Consider the following 17,726-nt stretch of genomic DNA (forward strand, 5'->3'; position numbering starts at 1 on the left):
TTTTGCTTTCTTGAGTAAGGCAGCTCCAAAATGCAGGTGTTTCAGCCTAGCCCAGTGCTTTCTGTGGTAGAGAGGCAGCCAGCGGAAAATACGAAGCGTAGAGGTTGGTAATGTTCTCTAGTTGCGCCGTGATTGGCTCAGTGTTCTGTCACTCATGGGGACACTATGTCACTGCAAAATCTACGGGGAGAACTCGACAATTCAAGCCCCTTGGGTGCTGCCATAGAGTTACATTATAAGTGCCCATTCAAAAAGGCTCAAGGTCATTGGCCACAGATAAAATGATGGCAAATTGCATTATATCTACCGTAGCTTTGATTGAACTGATCATGTCAACATCATACTTTCAAAATCTCATCATGAATCAAGTCGACAATCTACTGGCAAATCCTTTTCAATCCTTGTCATATGAAGAGAAATTATAGATAAACGTATAGACGCTCATCGACCATAAGACATAAACATCACTCAAGTTGGAAATCGCTAATTCAACAATGAGTGGTTTGGGAAGAATCAGTGGCTAACTGCAAGTGTTGCAAAGCAATCACTAGCCTTAAACCCAGCCTGTGTGGTCCAAGTCTGGGTTTAAGGGTCTCTTTTCCAAGCTTAAAAAGGATAAATATTTAAATGTCATGGGCCAGAAAAGGTTGAATACATTGGCCATGCTGTCAATCCAGCATGACTTCTGCCACGATCATAACAACTGGAAACTTGGAAATCTCAGACTTCACTGAGTTCAAGACAACTGGGATCTCTTTAAAAAACAAACTCCAGCTGGGAAAACACGTTGTGAACGGTCATCCAATTCGGAATTCCAAGTCGGGAACTCGGGCCTCTTTCTAGAGCTACGACCTGAAGATCACTGACATCATGATTCGATCTTGTTGTTTTCCGAGTTCCCAGTTGTCTTGAATGCACCATAAATCCAGAGAATGCCAGACTTTGATAACACAATTTGATGACAATTTTTTGCCCATAAAAAGTACCGCGCCATCTTCCTGAGTCTAAAAATGTCTTGTATGCTGCTGCATAAATTATGTGATATGCCAGGGAGATATGTAAACTCAGCAAAAAAAGAAATGTCCCTTTTTCAGGATCCTGTCATTCAAAGATAATTCATAAAAATCCAAATAACTTCACAGATCTTCATTGTAAAGGGTTTAAACACTGTTTCCCATGGTTGTTCAATGAACCATAAACAATTAATGAACATGCACCTGTGGAACGGTCGTTAAGACACTAACATCTTACAGACGGTAGGCAATTAAGGTCACAGTTATGAATACTTAAGACACTAAAGAGACCTATCTACCGACTCTGAAAAACACACAAAAAAGATGCCCAGGGTCCCTGCTCATCTGCGTGAACGTGCCTTAGGCATGCTGCAAGGAGGCATGAGGACTGCAGATGTGGCCAGGGCAATAAATTGCAATGTCCGTACTGTGAGAAGCCTAAAACAGTGCTTCAGGGAGACAGGGCGGACAGCTGATCGTCCTCGCAGTGGCAGACCATGTGTAACAACATCTGCACAGGATCAGTACATCCGAACATCACACCTGTGGGACATGTACAGGATGGCAACAACAACTGCCCGAGTTACACAAGGGACGCACAATCACTCCATCAGTGCTCAGACTGTCCGCAATAGGCTGAGAGAGGCTGGACTGAGGGCTTGTAGGCCTATTGTAAGGCAGGTCCTCACCAGACATCACTGACAACAACGTTGCCTATGGGCACAAACCAACTGTCGCTGCACCTGACAGCACTGGCAAAAAGTGCTCTTCACTGATGAGTCGTGGTTTTGTCTCACCAGGTGTGATGGTCGGATTCACGTTTGTCGTCAAAGGAATGAGCGTTACACCGAGGCCTGTACTCTGGAGCGGGATCGATTTGGAGGTGGAGGGTCCGTCATGGTGTAGGGCGATGTGTCACAGCATCATCGGACTAAGCTTGTTGTCATTGCAGGCAATCTCAACGCTGTGCATGTTACCCTTCCTGCAGGCTCATCCTGACATGACCCTCCAGCATGACAATGCCACCAGGCATACTGCTCGTTCTGTGCGTGATTTCCTGCATGACAGGAATGTCAGTGTTCTGCCATGGCCTGCGAAGAGCCCGGATCTCAATCCCATTGAGCACGTCTGGGACCTGTTGGATTGGAGGGTGAGGGCTAGGGCCATTCCCCCCAGAAATGTCAGGGAACTTGCAGGTGCCTTGGTGGAAGAGTGGGGTAACATCTCACATCAAGAACTGGCTAATCTTGTGCAGTCCATGAGGAGGAGATGCACTGCAGTACTTAATGCAGCTGGTGTCTACACCAGATACTGACTGTTACTTTTGATTTTGACCCCCCATTTGTTCAGGGACACATTATTCCATTTCTGTTAGTCACATGTCTGTGGAACTTGTTCAGTTTATGTCTCAGTTGTTGAATCTTGTCATGTTCATACAAATATTTACACATGTTAAGTTTGCTGAAAATAAATGCAGTTGACAGCGAGATGATGTTTCTTTTTTTGCCGAGTTTATCTGTCATGCACCAGGTATGCTAATCTCGTAATTTCTCCTCTCAGAAGACCTTACCTGTCACTCATATCTGAGGCAAAATGAAGGAGCCATTGCTGTAATTCTTGCAAAAATAAATAGCAAGTAACTGAAAAGAGGTCATTTAGTGAATTGCTCTACAACAAAAGTAGGTAGTTTTGTAAAGTTTGCAAAAGAGGACATGGGTCTCTATTAGCTGATAATTAACCACTAGTATCGATTTTAGACAGAGCTACATCGCACAGATCATTTGTCATAAAATTGCTCTGAAACAAAAAAATCTGAAACATTTTCATCTACTTTTATTTATTGCATAAACATGTTACTCAACACTTCTGTCTCTGCCTTTCATTTCTAGTAAGGTTTTTGAGATGTGTCTGTTTATGCATACAGAGTGATGTGACATCACAAAACATTATTGATTAGAATACAAATGCCTCATAAAGTATAAAAAGGAGTTATGGATGAAAAATTCTACCATCAGGCGAGTGAGGTGGGGAGTAGCTGTAGCCTACTGTACAATACATCAAGAAAGAACTATGTATGTGAATGTATTAAAATCCCATTGACATACACAGCCTGACCTCTGCTCCATGTCCTTGTTAGGCCAATGATTGACTGACGAGTGAAATCTATTTGTCTTACTGACATGGCTAAAAAGACACAAAAAGTATTGAACTGGTGAGTTTCTATACGCTGCTTGACAGTGCTCATCATGGACCTGTACAAAACAACGTTCTTGCTAGGCACCCTTTTATCTGCAGGTAAGATATAGCTGGCATCATTTTACGCATTGGAAGTTGAAGTGAACTGAAGGATTCCCACACAGTGTTTGTACTTGCAAATTGAACATTTATTCAGAAATTAGTCCTTCTATCTGTTCCCTTAAGTTCTTTGCTAGGTACCTGTGTCTACGAAGTTACTTCACGTGTGCTTAGTTCTTCAATATAATCATTTTGTAAGATTATCTTCTGTCAAACCTTATAACTGAAGCAGTTAGTTTAATCACATTGGATGTATTGCTCTTAGTACTGTACAGTGTATTGTAATTACTTATCTATTAGCCTTTATTTCGGGCCAGGTTTACTGCTGTAGTGGAAGTACACTCCAGTGGAAGAATGAGTAACTACAATACTTGTTACACGGTACACAGTAATAAGAACAATGTAAAGTGTTGAAACACTGTTTATTACATTAACGCTTCTATGTATTTTTCTTACTTGTAAATTGTTTTGAAATAACTTGTTTTTTGTCTGTAGTGTATGTCCACTCCAGAAATGACTCATCTGTCAATAGACCTTCATGTTGCAACCTCTATGTTATTGGTCTGTAACAGCAGTTTAGCCCAGGAACCATTGGGTTTAAGCATTGCATCACAGAGCAAGTGTAAGCAAACAGGGCCCGGTAATTTTTTCAGTCATACTCAGTATTTGTTATCTGTTTGTCCTTTTAGTCAGTGCGGTTGTCCTGGACGAATATGCAAAAACAGAGGGCGCCTGGATTCTCTCTTTGGTGAAGAGGGAGTACTCAGTAGGCACAGTCCTGGAATGTGCAGTCAAGTGTAACATTGAAACAGCTTTCACTTGCAGGTATCATTATGCTTATGGTCATTAATAGTGATAATGAATTAATTTGGGGGAAATGATTTCATAGTCAAAATGAATTCTGAATGTTTCTTGGTAGGTCCTTCATGTACATTGAAAAGGATCAAGAATGTTTGACAATACCAGCAAACGGCAAAATAGAGTCTGTTCTGAGAAGAACCAGCACTTCTCTATATGAAAAGAAAGGCAAGTCCTAATGTTTTTCTGATTTTTCTTGATGAGTAGCTACAGATTTTCCCTTGTGAAAAATGTATCAACCCATACAAAAATGTCCATTCATGTACTACAAATATTAGAATACAAATTATTTTCATGTGACTGTATTGGTCAACATTATTTTTGGTTAATATTTAACTAACCTTTGTGGAATGTCCAGTAAGAGGTTTGGACTGTGTCAGTAAACAAACCTAAGAGTTGAAGCAGATTATCTAAACAAGAGAGTCCAATCAGTCCTTCAGTGGGAGGCACATGGGGTATATCAAATCCCATACTGACCATATATGAAAACATCTCAGATAGTAAAATCCTGATGATGCTTTTTAACTACCCAAGAGGGGCTTTTGGTACACTGCTGAACTTGCTAAATAAAAAGTCAAAGATTACTAACCAATCAACCCACCTACTACTGTTGAGACATCTTATTCTCTGTCTTTACAGCGTACTTGATGGAGTGTGTAAATGGAATCGGTATGGACTACAGAGGAACAAAGTCCAAAACAAACTCAGGGAAGACTTGCCAGAGATGGGCATCAACATATCCACAAAGGCCTAAGTATGCTCTGCAACAACTTGTACCAGATCCGGCGCCAGAACGAATCAGTTGGACAGGCCTTTGATTTCAATAAGGGGGCACGTTTTTAAACTGGACTTGCGCGTTCACAATTGTTTTTTAATTTCTGTAAAAGTAACGACCATAGGCAACTCGTGAGTTTCAAGTTTGTGGAAACTTACAACCTATCCTACCATTTCTACAAATCTGCGTGCCAGTAATGTATATATGCACATTTTCGTGGAACAGTTTCATTTCAATAATTTACATTTACATTTACATTTAAGTCATTTAGCAGACGCTCTTATCCAGAGCGACTTACAAAATGGTGCATTCACCTTATGATATCCAGTGGAACAACCACTTTACAATAGTGCATCTAAATCTTTTAAGGGGGGGGTTAGAAGGATGACTTTATCCTATCCTAGGTATTCCTTAAAGAGGTGGGGTTTCAGGTGTCTCCGGAAGGTGGTGATTGACTCCGCTGTCCTGGCGTCGTGAGGGAGCTTGTTCCACCATTGGGGTGCCAGAGCAGAGAACAGTTTTGACTGGGCTGAGCGGGAACTGTGCTTCCTCAGAGGTAGGGGGGCCAGCAGGCCAGTGGTGGATGAACGCAGTGCCCTTGTTTGGGTGTAGGGCCTGATCAGAGCCTGAAGGTATGGAGGTGCCGTTCCCTTCACAGCTCCGTAGGCAATCACCATGGTCTTGTAGCGGATGCGAGCTTCAACTGGAAGCCAGTGGAGAGAGCGGAGGAGCGGGGTGACGTGAGAGAACTTGGGAAGGTTGAACACCAGACGGGCTGCGGCGTTCTGGATGAGTTGTAGGGGTTTAATGGCACAGGCAGGGAGCCCAGCCAACAGCGAGTTGCAGTAATCCAGACGGGAGATGACAAGTGCCTGGATTAGGACCTGCGCCGCTTCCTGTGTGAGGCAGGGTCGTACTCTGCGAATGTTGTAGAGCATGAACCTACAGGATCGGGTCACCGCCTTGATGTTAGTGGAGAACGACAGGGTGTTGTCCAGGATCATGCCAAGGTTCTTAGCACTCTGGGAGGAGGACACAAGGGAGTTGTCAACCGTGATGGCGAGATCATGGAACGGGCAGTCCTTCCCCGGGAGGAAGAGCAGCTCCGTCTTGCCGAGGTTCAGCTTGAGCTGGTGATCCGTCATCCACACTGATATGTCTGACAGACATGCAGAGATGCGATTCGCCGCCTGGTTATCAGAAGGGGGAAAGGAGAAGATTAATTGTGTGTCGTCTGCATAGCAATGATAGGAGAGACCATGTGAGGATATGACAGAGCCAAGTGACTTGGTGTATAGCGAGAATAGGAGAGGGCCTAGAACAGAGCCCTGGGGGACACCAGTGGTGAGAGCACGTGGTGCGGAGACAGATTCTCGCCACGCCACCTGGTAGGAGCGACCTGTCAGGTAGGACGCAATCCAAGCGTGGGCGGCGCCGGAGATGCCCAGCTCGGAGAGGGTGGAGAGGAGGATCTGATGGTTCACGGTATCAAAGGCAGCAGATAGGTCTAGAAGGATGAGAGCAGAGGAGAGAGAGTTAGCTTTAGCAGTGCGGAGAGCCTCCGTGACACAGAGAAGAGCAGTCTCAGTTGAATGCCCAGTCTTGAAACCTGACTGATTAGGATCAAGAAGGTCATTCTGAGAGAGATAGCAGGAGAGCTGGCCAAGGACGGCACGTTCAAGAGTTTTGGAGAGAAAAGAAAGAAGGGATACTGGTCTGTAGTTGTTGACATCGGAGGGATCGAGTGTAGGTTTTTTTCAGAAGGGGTGCAACTCTCGCTCTCTTGAAGACGGAAGGGACGTAGCCAGCGGTCAAGGATGAGTTGATGAGCGAGGTGAGGAAGGGGAGAAGGTCTCCGGAAATGGTCTGGAGAAGAGAGGAGGGGATAGGGTCAAGTGGGCAGGTTGTTGGGCGGCCGGCCGTCACAAGACGCGAGATTTCATCTGGAGAGAGAGGGGAGAAAGAGGTCAAAGCACAGGGTAGGGCAGTGTGAGCAGGACCAGCAGTGTCGTTTGACTTAGCAAACGAGGATCGGATATCGTCAACCTTCTTTTCAAAATGGTTGACGAAGTCATCCGCAGAGAGGGAGGAGGGGGGGAGGGGGAGGAGGATTCAGGAGGGAGGAGAAGGTAGCAAAGAGCTTCCTAGGGTTAGAGGCAGATGCTTGGAATTTAGAGTGGTAGAAAGTGGCTTTAGCAGCAGAGACAGAAGAGGAGAATGTAGAGAGGAGTGAGTGAAAGGATGCCAGGTCCGCAGGGGAGGCGAGTTTTCCTCCATTTCCGCTCGGCTGCCCGGAGCTTTGTTCTGTGAGCTCGTAGTGAGTCGTCGAGCCACGGAGCAGGAGGGGAGGACCGAGCCGGCCTGGAGGATAGGGGACAGAGAAAATCAAAGGATGCAGAAAGGGAGGAGAGGAGGGTTGAGGAGGCAGAATCAGGAGATAGGTTGGAGAAGGTTTGAGCAGAGGGAAGAGATGATAGGATGGAAGAGGAGAGAGTAGCGGGAGAGAGAGAGCGAAGGTTGGGACGGCGCAATACCATCCGAGTAGGGGCAGAGTGAGAAGTGTTGGATGAGAGCAAGAGGGAAAAGGATACAAGGTAGTGGTCGGAGATTTGGAGGGGAGTTGCAATGAGATTAGTGGAAGAACAGCATCTAGTAAAGATGAGGTCAAGCGTATTGCCTGCCTTGTGAGTAGGGGGGGAAGGTGAGAGGGTGAGGTCGAAAGAGGAGAGGAGTGGAAAGAAGGAGGCAGAGAGGAATGAGTCGAAGGTAGACGTGGGGAGGTTAAAGTCACCCAGAACTGTGAGAGGTGAGCCATCCTCAGGAAAGGAACTTATCAAGGCGTCAAGCTCATTGATGAACTCTCCAAGGGAACCTGGAGGGCGATAAATGATAAGGATGTTAAGCTTGAAAGGGCTGGTAACTGTGACAGCATGGAATTCAAATGAGGAGATAGACAGATGGGTCAGGGGAGAAAGAGAGAATGTCCACTTGGGAGAGATGAGGATTCCAGTGCCACCACCCCGCTGGCTCGATGCTCTAGGGGTATGCGAGAAAACGTGGGCAGACGAAGAGAGAGCAGTAGGAGTAGCAGTGTTATCTGTGGTAATCCATGTTTCCGTCAGCGAAAGGAAGTCTAGGGACTGGAGGGTAGCATAGGCTGAGATGAACTCAGCCTTGTTGGCTGCAGACCGGCAGTTCCAGAGGCTGCCGGAGACCTGGAACTCCACGTGGGTCGTGCGCGCTGGGACCACCAGGTTAGAGTGGCAGCGGCCACGCGGTGTGAAGCGTTTGTATGGCCTGTGCAGAGAGGAGAGAACAGGGATAGACAGACACATAGTTGACAAGCTACAGAAGTGTTGTTTCTTGTATTATTGTCTCCTGTGTCTTTAGAGAACTGTTTCACTTTGATATCCTTTTTCTTCTGTCCTGATTTTCTCTTTCTTTTCTTCTGTTAACTAGATATTCTTTGTTGTTCTTCGTTAGCTAGCTAGCTTCTTCCAAAAGAGTCCCTAGCAACTGCTTAGCAACTGGTAAACAATTCAGCTTGCTAAGATAACTACAATTTTATGAAAAATAGTTATTTTTCAAAAGCCTATCTTCTTTGTTTGTTGCTTGTTTTTTCTCCTATTCAGTCTTGCAGTTTTCTTTTGCTTTTTTCCGATGTACTTCACTCTAAAAACCATGTAAATGTCAATATTTGTAGTTGTAATATTTGTAATAATAACGTTTTACTTTCTCAAAATCATTGTCACGTGGTTAATCATAAAAATATGAACTAAAATTATAAAAATCTAAAAGTTAAAATTCAATTATGGCGTCAGCACCAGCCTCTGTCATTTCGACACATGGATACTCTGTGATCCATTGGCGGCTAAAGAAACGAGAGCATAGAACTCAGAGATGCCGCAGTAGGCCTACAACTTCCATCGTCAACCAAGTAAAATGAATAGGCCTAAAGCCAACAGATAAAAACAGTAGAAAATATCCTGATAAAAATTCTTGTTCTTTCAATCATATTCATCTCTCTAATCTGCCTATCTAGCTCCCTTTCTATCTGTCTTCAGCTATTGCTAGTGAAGTGCAACATTTTATTAAACCATCACTTGGTCCGTCCCGGAGCTTTCGCTAGCGATCTTGCAACATTGTATAATATCAACTAGCCTATTCCGGACCCTCGGTGTTTCCTGGGCCAGTGAGTTCGGGACAGAAAGCTGTTTTTAATTACGTTTACCCTGGATATATGGGATATATTTTGCTCTTTCACACCAAGGCTTGGTGATTGGGCGTGTTGGAAAGATTGTTCAAATATCGAGGAACTATCAGTTGCAATGCATGTAAAGAAAAAACAGACTTCGTTGAGTTGCGTGAGGCGAAGAAAAAAATGGTGGTGTATGTGGTGAGTTAAAACAATCAGAAATCAGACATTGTCAAATGGGCACTTTCCTAAATATTCATCCATTCTCGAGAGACGCAACATATCTTCGCCACACCCCCTTCCCTTTTTCTTGATGCAACATTTGAAATTATACTCAAAGCAAATTATGTTTAACACATATTTTAGACGCTTTTCACTGACAGCCGCAACTCAATCAGCTAGACCTATTGCTCCCGCGCACTACCCTAACAGTGCACTGTGCACCCGCCGACTTTCGTTTCCAACCAGGGTTGCCAGGTCAAGTTCAAATTTCTAGAACAATGACCACTCACAACCTGCTATAAAGACCTGAAAACATTTTATAGCAAGAGAGGAGTTGCCATATCTATACAATCAACCCATTTTCCATAACGTTATCAAGACAATTAAGAAGGAATATCATAGTAACTTGTAATGTTACAAGCAAAATTCAAGTTTTCTCAAAATAATAATTATTGCAAGCTATGACATGACTTAATTTGGGAATTTGAATATGTGACAAGAGAAAAGATGATTCGCATGATTCGCATTTTCTGGCTGTTATTTTGTGCCGGATGTTATGCATGCAAACCGTTATAAATGGCCCATTTGCAAGAATGACTTGTCATTTCAATAGGTACAGGCAGGGGCGCCGTATGGGTGGGTTAGGACAATTCTAAGGGCCTGTGACTGTAACTTTTTTTCAATATTCAATTATTAACCTATCATCATTAATATACTATTTTATTTGCAATGTACTAATAAAACTAACGGTTTATTTTATTTATTTATTTTTTGGCAAAAAGTAAACATCCAGAGAGCCTCTGTATTGCTGAGAACAGACTGAGAACAAGATATATCTCAAAGTAATGGCTGGATTGCCATAAAATTTGTTGTGCACAATCAAGACCCCAAGTGGAAGACACCTATTGATTTGGTGACGACTTGACCTTTCCTCTAGCGCCACTATCAGGCCTTTTCATTTCCATTTTGTTTTCCATTTTCCATTTCCACTTTTACGGCTGCTGATTTTTTAGTTGGTATGTATATTTAGTTCACAAATCTGAGGCTGGTTTTATTATATTGTTTGTTATGTCATTCTATAGATGATAATGTTAATTTATTATAATTGAAGAGGTTAATGTATATTTAAGCTATATTTATTTTAAGTTATTCATTAATGTTAAGAGAATTTTCCATTCAAGACTTTTACCATTAAAATTACATTTAGACTGTAAAAGATTACCTTTAGTACTTTTCTTATAGAGGGTATCAGTTTTGCATCAAATAGTGAATTCCACTGTATGCAGAATGTTGCATGCATGTCTGTACAGTGTTATATTTTCACAGCTTACAGTCAGTAAATATCGTACAGTAAATATTGGACTACAAGAGAGTTCCAAACCTGCAAAGGTAGAGTTATTTAAAGCTTTGAATTGGTTGATTGGGTTCTGGAGGTGTGTGCTTACAGCAATTGCGCAGGGTTGGTGGGGCCTGTGGTGGTGGGGCCTAATGTGATATCTTTTCATAGGGCACACAATCCCTGGCAGCGCCCCTGGGTATGGGCCACAGACTAAAATCCAATTACTTTTTGCTATGGTTTGCTAAGATAAAGGCAGGTAGCCTATAGCCCCTGATAGGCCTACATCTAATTTCAGATAGCCTACAGTAGCCTAGACAAGATGTAGACAAGATGTAAACAAGATGTAAACTGAACAATTTAGCTGCTTGCTTAGTTCAAATTAACAGACTCATTTATTCAAGATAAATAGCAAGGCGATTTCGCAGTAAGAAGTGCTTGTTTCCCTAATAGCCTGCTCGAATAGGATACGGAGGATGGGGTCATCATTTCAATCACTGAATAAAAAATGAATAATATGTATATGAACTGAATTTGTTTGTAAACAACAGACAGTGTTTATTTTTTGAATAGGTTTACCGTCAATCTAATGCGTTCATAATAACACAAGGCTACAACAACAATAAACTGAAGGTATAGGCTATTTAATACATTGGTTTGTCAGCTCCATGTAGGCTACATAAGTGGCACAAATTGATTTGCAATGACTCCAGTGATATCATCATTTCAACATATGTATTGTATCAAATGGTAGCCTACAATGACATATACATTAATATTCTACTTGATGGCCAACAGAGGCAAATGCATAATTCTCCACATTTCGCCTAATGTCAGTTTCATTGAGGACTTTTTCCTATAAAAAATAACCACAAGAGAGAGTTCCAAACTTCCATTTCCAATTTCCACTCCGGCAGCCCCCGAGACCAAAGACTGAGCATGCATAAATCACTGCCGGCCAAACCCTCCCCTAAATAATGGGACGACGCTGGGCCAATTGTGCGCCGCCCCATGGATCTCCCGGTCGCGGCCGAAATATATATATTTTTAAGAGAAATGCCTTGGCGGGCGCGGTGCAATTTAGAAATAGCCCAAAAACCCGCAACATCGTTTACAAAGTAGCCCAATTATATGGAAAACCGCGAACATGGCAACATTGTTTCCAAGTCACAAAAGGCTGAAACCAGAGAGCGCTATATAATGACGAGATAATCATGTCCCCACAGTTGTACTACTAAATGCATTCTACTGAAATGTGTCTTCCGTATTTAACCCAAACTCTCTAAATCAGAGAGGTGCGGGGGGCTACCATAATCGGGAGTCTTTGTCCCAAAGGCGGGAAGTTTATGTCTGCATATTATTCCCAAAGAAACACATTGGATTTATACTGGACAGATTTTGGTGAGATTGAGCCCTCTCGCTTCTCCTCTTCCTCTCTGCTGAAACTATATCACTGGACAAAGCAGCCGAGCGAGCGAAACAGCGCCCCTCTATATATGGCCCATGTATCTGATGCTCTCTGGACAGAAATAGTATGACATGCCATACTCTTTTGGTCCAGACAGCATCGGATGAATGGTCAACACATACTTAGACAGAGGGGCGCTGTTTCGCTCTCTCGGAACCTATAAATGAGATTGAGGAGTCTTCCTGTTGGCGCACGTTTCGGTCAAATAAATGATCAATATTTCTATATTTTTATTTGGACGGGCAAGGGGGTACGTTAGATCGGGCCAGGCCACCTAAGGCCCGCCCATAGCTGTCCCTGACTTGTACAATATTTCTCATATTCCTATTAAGTATTTTATTTACATAATATGGATTAAAATGGGTTGTAAAGGTTTTGTATAATTTTTGCCTGCAGTTTTGAAAGTAGCGAAACATAATTACAAATAATTTGTAGACTGCAAATTGACTGCAAGAATCCCAATCAGATATACTATTTGACTAAATAATTTCAAACCTTGCTATCAAACCTTGCTTACATTTGTATACCTTTGGAAAGTATTTAGACCCCATGACTTTTTCAACATTTTGTTAGGATACAGCATTATTCTAAAATTGATGACATTCTATTTATTCCTCATCAATCTACACACAATACCCCATAATAACAAATTACATTTTTAGAAGTTTATAAAAAACGGAAATATCACATTTACATACATATTCAGACCATTTACTCAGTACTTTGTTGATGCACCTTTGACAGCGATTACACCCTTGAGTCTTCTTGGGTATGACGCTACAAGTTTGGCACACCTGTATTTGGGGAGTTTCCCCCATTCTTCTCTGCAGATCCCCTCAATCTCTGTCTGGTTGGATGGGGAGCGTTACTGCACAGCTATTTTCAGGTCTCTTCAGAGATTGGGTTTAAGTCCGGGCTCTGGCTGGGCCACTCAAGGACATCCAGAGACCTGTCCTGAAGCCACTCCTGCATTATCTTGGCTGTGTGCTTAGGGTCGTTGTCCTTTTGGAAAGTGAACCTTCACCCCAGTCTGAGGTCCTGAGCGCTCTGGAGCAGGTTTTCATCAAGGATCTATCTGTACTTTTCTCCGTTCATCTTTGCCTCAATTCTGACTAGTATCTCAGTCCCTGCTGCTGGTGTGACGCTTGTCATTCAGGCTAAACAGTTCAATCTTGGTTTCATCAGACCAGAGAATCTTGTTTCTCTTGGCCTGAGAGTCTTTAGGTGCCTTTTGGCAAATTCTAAGCGTGCTGTCATGTGCCTTATTTCTGAGGAGTGGCTTCCGTCTGGTCACTCAACCATAAAGCCCTGATTGTTGGAGTGCTGCAGAGATGGTGGTCCTTCTGTAAGTTTATCCCAACTCCACAGAGGAATTCTAGAGCTCTGTCAGAGTGACCATCGGGTGCTTGGTCACCAGCCTGACCAAGACCCTTCTCCCCCGACTGCTCAGTTTGGGGGGGCAGCCAGTACTAGGAAGAGTCTTGGTGGTTCCAAACTTCTTCTATTTAAGAATGATGGAGGCCACTGTGTTCTTGGGGACCTTCAGTGCTGCAGAAATGTTTTGCTACCCTTCCCCAGATCTATGCCTCGACACAATCCTGTCTGGGAGCTCTACGGACAATTCCTTCGACCTCATGGCTTGGTTTTTGCTCTGACATGTACTGTTAACTGTTGGACCTTATATAGACGGGTGTGTGACCTTCCAAATCATGTCCAATCACTTGAATTTTTCACAGGTGGATCCAATCAAGTTGTAGAAACATCTCAAGGATGATCAATGGAAACAGGATGCACCTAAGCTCAATTTCGAGTCTCATAGCAAAGGGTCTGAATACTTATGTAAATAAGGTATTTCTGTTTTTATTTTTTAATACATTTGCAAAAAATTCGAAAAACCTGTTTTCGCTTTGTCATTATTGCGTATTGTGCGTAGATTGCTGAGGATGTTTTATTTATTGAATCCATTTTAGAATAAGACTGTTACCAATATGTGGAAAAAGTCAAGGGGTCTGAATACTTTCCGAAGGCACTGTATCTAGGGTTGCAAAGGGAGGGTATATTACTGGATACTTTGAGTTTACCAGTAAACTACCAGAATTTTCGTGTCTTTCAAGGATTTTATGTAATCTATCACAAGACATATTGTGGCCTTATCACGTGTAAAATATATGAAATAATTAAATAAGATACAAAAAATATATACAGTACCAGTCAAAAGTTTGGACACACCTTTATTTTTACTATTTTATACATTGTAGAATAATAGTGAAGACATCAACACTATGAAATAACATTTATGGAATCATGTAGTAACCAAAAAAGTGTTAAACAAATCAAAATATATTTGAGATTCTTCAAAGTAGCCACCTTTGCCTTGATGGCAGCTTTGCACACTCTTGGCATTCTCTCAACCAGCTTCATGAGGTAGTCACCTGGAATGCATTTCAATTAACAGGTGTGCCTTGTTAAAAGTTAATTTGTGGAATTTATTTCCTTCTTAATGTGTTTGAGCCAATCAGTTATGTTGTGACAAGGTAGGGGTGGTATACAAAAGATATCCCTATTTGGAAAATACCAAATCCATATTATGGCAAGAACAGCTCAAATTAGCAAAGAGAAACGACAGTCCAACATTACTTTAAGACATAAAGGTCAGTCAATCCTGAAAATTACAAGAACTTTGAATGTTTCATCAAGTGCAGTCACAAACACCATCAATCGCTATGATGAAACTGGCTCTCATGAGGCCTGCTACAGGAGAGGAAGACCCAGACTTACCTCTGCTCCAGAGGATAAGTTCATTATAGTTACCAGCCTAAGAAATTGCACCCCAAATAAATGCTTCACAGAGTTCAAGTAACAGTCACATCTCAACATCAACTGTTCAGAGGAGACTGCATGAATAAGGCCTTCATTGTCGAATTTTGGCAAAGAAACCACTACTAAAGGAGACCAATAATAAGAAGAGACTTACTTGGGCAAAGAAACATGAGCAATGTACATTAGACTGGTTGAAGTCTGTCCTTTGGTCTGATGATTCCAAATTTGCGATTTTTGGTTCCAACAGAAGTGTCTTTATGAGATGCAGAGTAGGTGAATGGATGATCTCCACATGTGTGGTTCCCACCGTGAAGCATGGAGGAGGAGGTGTGATGTGTGATGGTGCTTTGCTGGTGACACTGTCTCTGATGTTTTTAGAATTCAAGGCACACTTAACCAGCATGGCTACCACAGCATTCTGCAGCGATACGCCTTCCCATCTGGTTTGCGCTTAGTGGGACAGTCATTTGTTTTTCAACAGGACAATGACCCAACACACTTCCAGGCTGTGTAAGAGCTATTTGACCAAGAAGGAGAGTGATTGGAGTGCGGCATCAGATGACCTGGCCTCCACAATCACCCAACCTCAACCCAATTGAGATGGTTTGGGATGAGTTGGACTGCAGAGTGAAGGAAAAGCTGCCAACAAGTGTTCAGCATATGTGGGAACTCCTTGAAGACTGTTGGAAAAGCATTCCAGGTGAAGTTGGTTGAGTGAATGCCAAGAGTGTGTAAAGCTGTCATCAAGGCAAAGGGTGGCAACTTTGAATAGTACAAATGTAAGAAAAAAAACTTGAATTAGTAGGTGTGTCCAAACTTTTATTGTATATAGAATGACAAAGCTGTAAAACATTATCTTACATATAAACCATCTACTTAGTGAATATAATGTGTTCAATATGAGGGTTTCAGCATGAAATACCCTTAACACACTTTGATTTATTTTACTATGTCAATATGTATTTGTTGTCAATGTTTTGGAGTCAAACTGTTGGCAGTTGTGAAAAAGTAAATAGTTGGAAGAGGTAATTGAAAATTGAAAATAATGCCATTGTTGATTAGATGCTTTGTTCCATTAATTATGCTATTTTCTCTTGAATCATATGGTCTATCTACTAGAAACTCGTAGACAATATGGACACAGATATAAAAAAAAAATGAATACTCTATATAAATACACATTTTTGAAGTTACTCAAGTATAAATTACCAAAGTTACGATAGATTGCCATTTATTTTCTGTTAATTACCAAAATGACTGAAGATTCCAGTTAACTTTGGTAAATTACCGATAGCCTTGCAACCCTACATATATCGCTCTACTATACACGAGAATACTTTGGAACAGATTTCCAAAATGAAAATCATTTGGAGCTGATTTGCTGGTGTTTTTACAGTCTGTTATGTACAACAATAAAACAAATATTTTGCTCTGAAAACTTGGGGGGCCAAATGAAATCACCCACATCCTGCAACAACAACAAAAATCAAATTCATACAATATGTTATGAATTTGTAAGTGCTTAAGATCCTGTTCAATCTCTTAAGTAACTTGTGAGGTTAGATTTCTTAACACCTGAATTAAATTAACATTATCTGTGTGAATGTCTCTTACAGCATGACTCCGTCAACACACCCCAAAGCCGACCTGGAGTCCAACTTCTGCAGAAACCCTGATGGGGACAGCAAAGGTCCCTGGTGCTACACAACAGACCCTGGCACCAGATGGGAGACCTGTAACGTCCAGAACTGCAGCGGTACCCTCAATATCTTGTTATGTCCCAATAAGCTAATGAAACTGCTGGTGTCATGTTGGCACAAAAGTTAAGATTTCAAAACCACTAAAATACTATCAATATTTAACAAAGTGTTGTTTGGTCCATAGAGGAATGTATGCACTGCAATGGTAAGAACTACAGGGGAAAGATCTCCACCACTGAGAATGGCTACACCTGCCAGCACTGGAATGCCCAGAAACCTCACAACCATGGCTACATTCCCAGCGCGTAATAGCTCTCTCTCTCTCTCTCTCTCTCTCTCTCTCTCTCTCTGTTTTTCTTTTGTAGTGTTTTGGGCCCTTGTGCGGGTGTAACTTTCTCACTCATCATTACATCACGATTCATTCAGGATTATCCATAGCATCCACATTAATGTCCCCTAAAATGGAATAATCGGGGCAGCAGATAGCCTAGTGGTTAGAGCGTTGGACTAGTAACCGAAAGGTTGCAAGATTGAATCCCCGAGCTGACAAGGCAGTTAACCCACTGTTCCTAGGCCGTCATTGAAAATAAGAATTTGTTCTTAACTGACTTGCCTAGTTAAATACAATTTTTTACAAAAACTGCTTTCATTTCTAAACTGCTTTAATTTCACCCGTTAAGGATGAAATAATCTGCACCCGTTAAGGTTTATAATCTGCACTTTAACCTCATCATTTCAAATCCAAAGTGCTGGAGTACAGAGCCAAAAAACAAAAACTGTGTCACTGTCCCAATATTTTTGGGCTCACTGTATATGTCTAACCATGTGCTCCTTCATCTCGTCCCCCACCGCCCCGCTCCCTGTCTCTCCAGTCTTCTTGAGAAATACCTGGAGGAAAATTACTGTAGGAACCCAGACGGAGACCCCAGACCCTGGTGTTTCACCACCAGCCCCTCCAAACGCTGGGACTTCTGCTCTATCCCTCGCTGCAGTGAGCTATCATAGATATACTAGTAATAGTGTTGTACATTGTCTATTGCTTTC

At 42.2% G+C, this 17,726-nt stretch overlaps 1 protein-coding gene across 1 annotated transcript in view; it reads left to right on the forward strand.

Annotated features, from left to right (window-relative positions):
• Positions 1-3,037: 3,037 nt before the first annotated feature.
• Positions 3,038-17,726, forward strand: part of LOC106571394 (plasminogen) — a 28,602-nt gene continuing 13,913 nt past the window's right edge. The window contains exons 1-7 of the mRNA XM_014144436.2: positions 3,038-3,308; positions 3,998-4,133; positions 4,228-4,334; positions 4,806-4,920; positions 16,599-16,738; positions 16,867-16,987; positions 17,555-17,673. Of these exons, the coding sequence (XP_013999911.1) occupies positions 3,260-3,308; positions 3,998-4,133; positions 4,228-4,334; positions 4,806-4,920; positions 16,599-16,738; positions 16,867-16,987; positions 17,555-17,673 (787 nt within the window). The 5' untranslated portion in view covers positions 3,038-3,259. The remainder of the gene's footprint in view (positions 3,309-3,997; positions 4,134-4,227; positions 4,335-4,805; positions 4,921-16,598; positions 16,739-16,866; positions 16,988-17,554; positions 17,674-17,726) is intronic.

This window comes from Salmo salar, chromosome ssa15 (genome assembly GCF_905237065.1).
Source record: "Salmo salar chromosome ssa15, Ssal_v3.1, whole genome shotgun sequence".
NCBI lineage: Eukaryota > Metazoa > Chordata > Actinopteri > Salmoniformes > Salmonidae > Salmo > Salmo salar.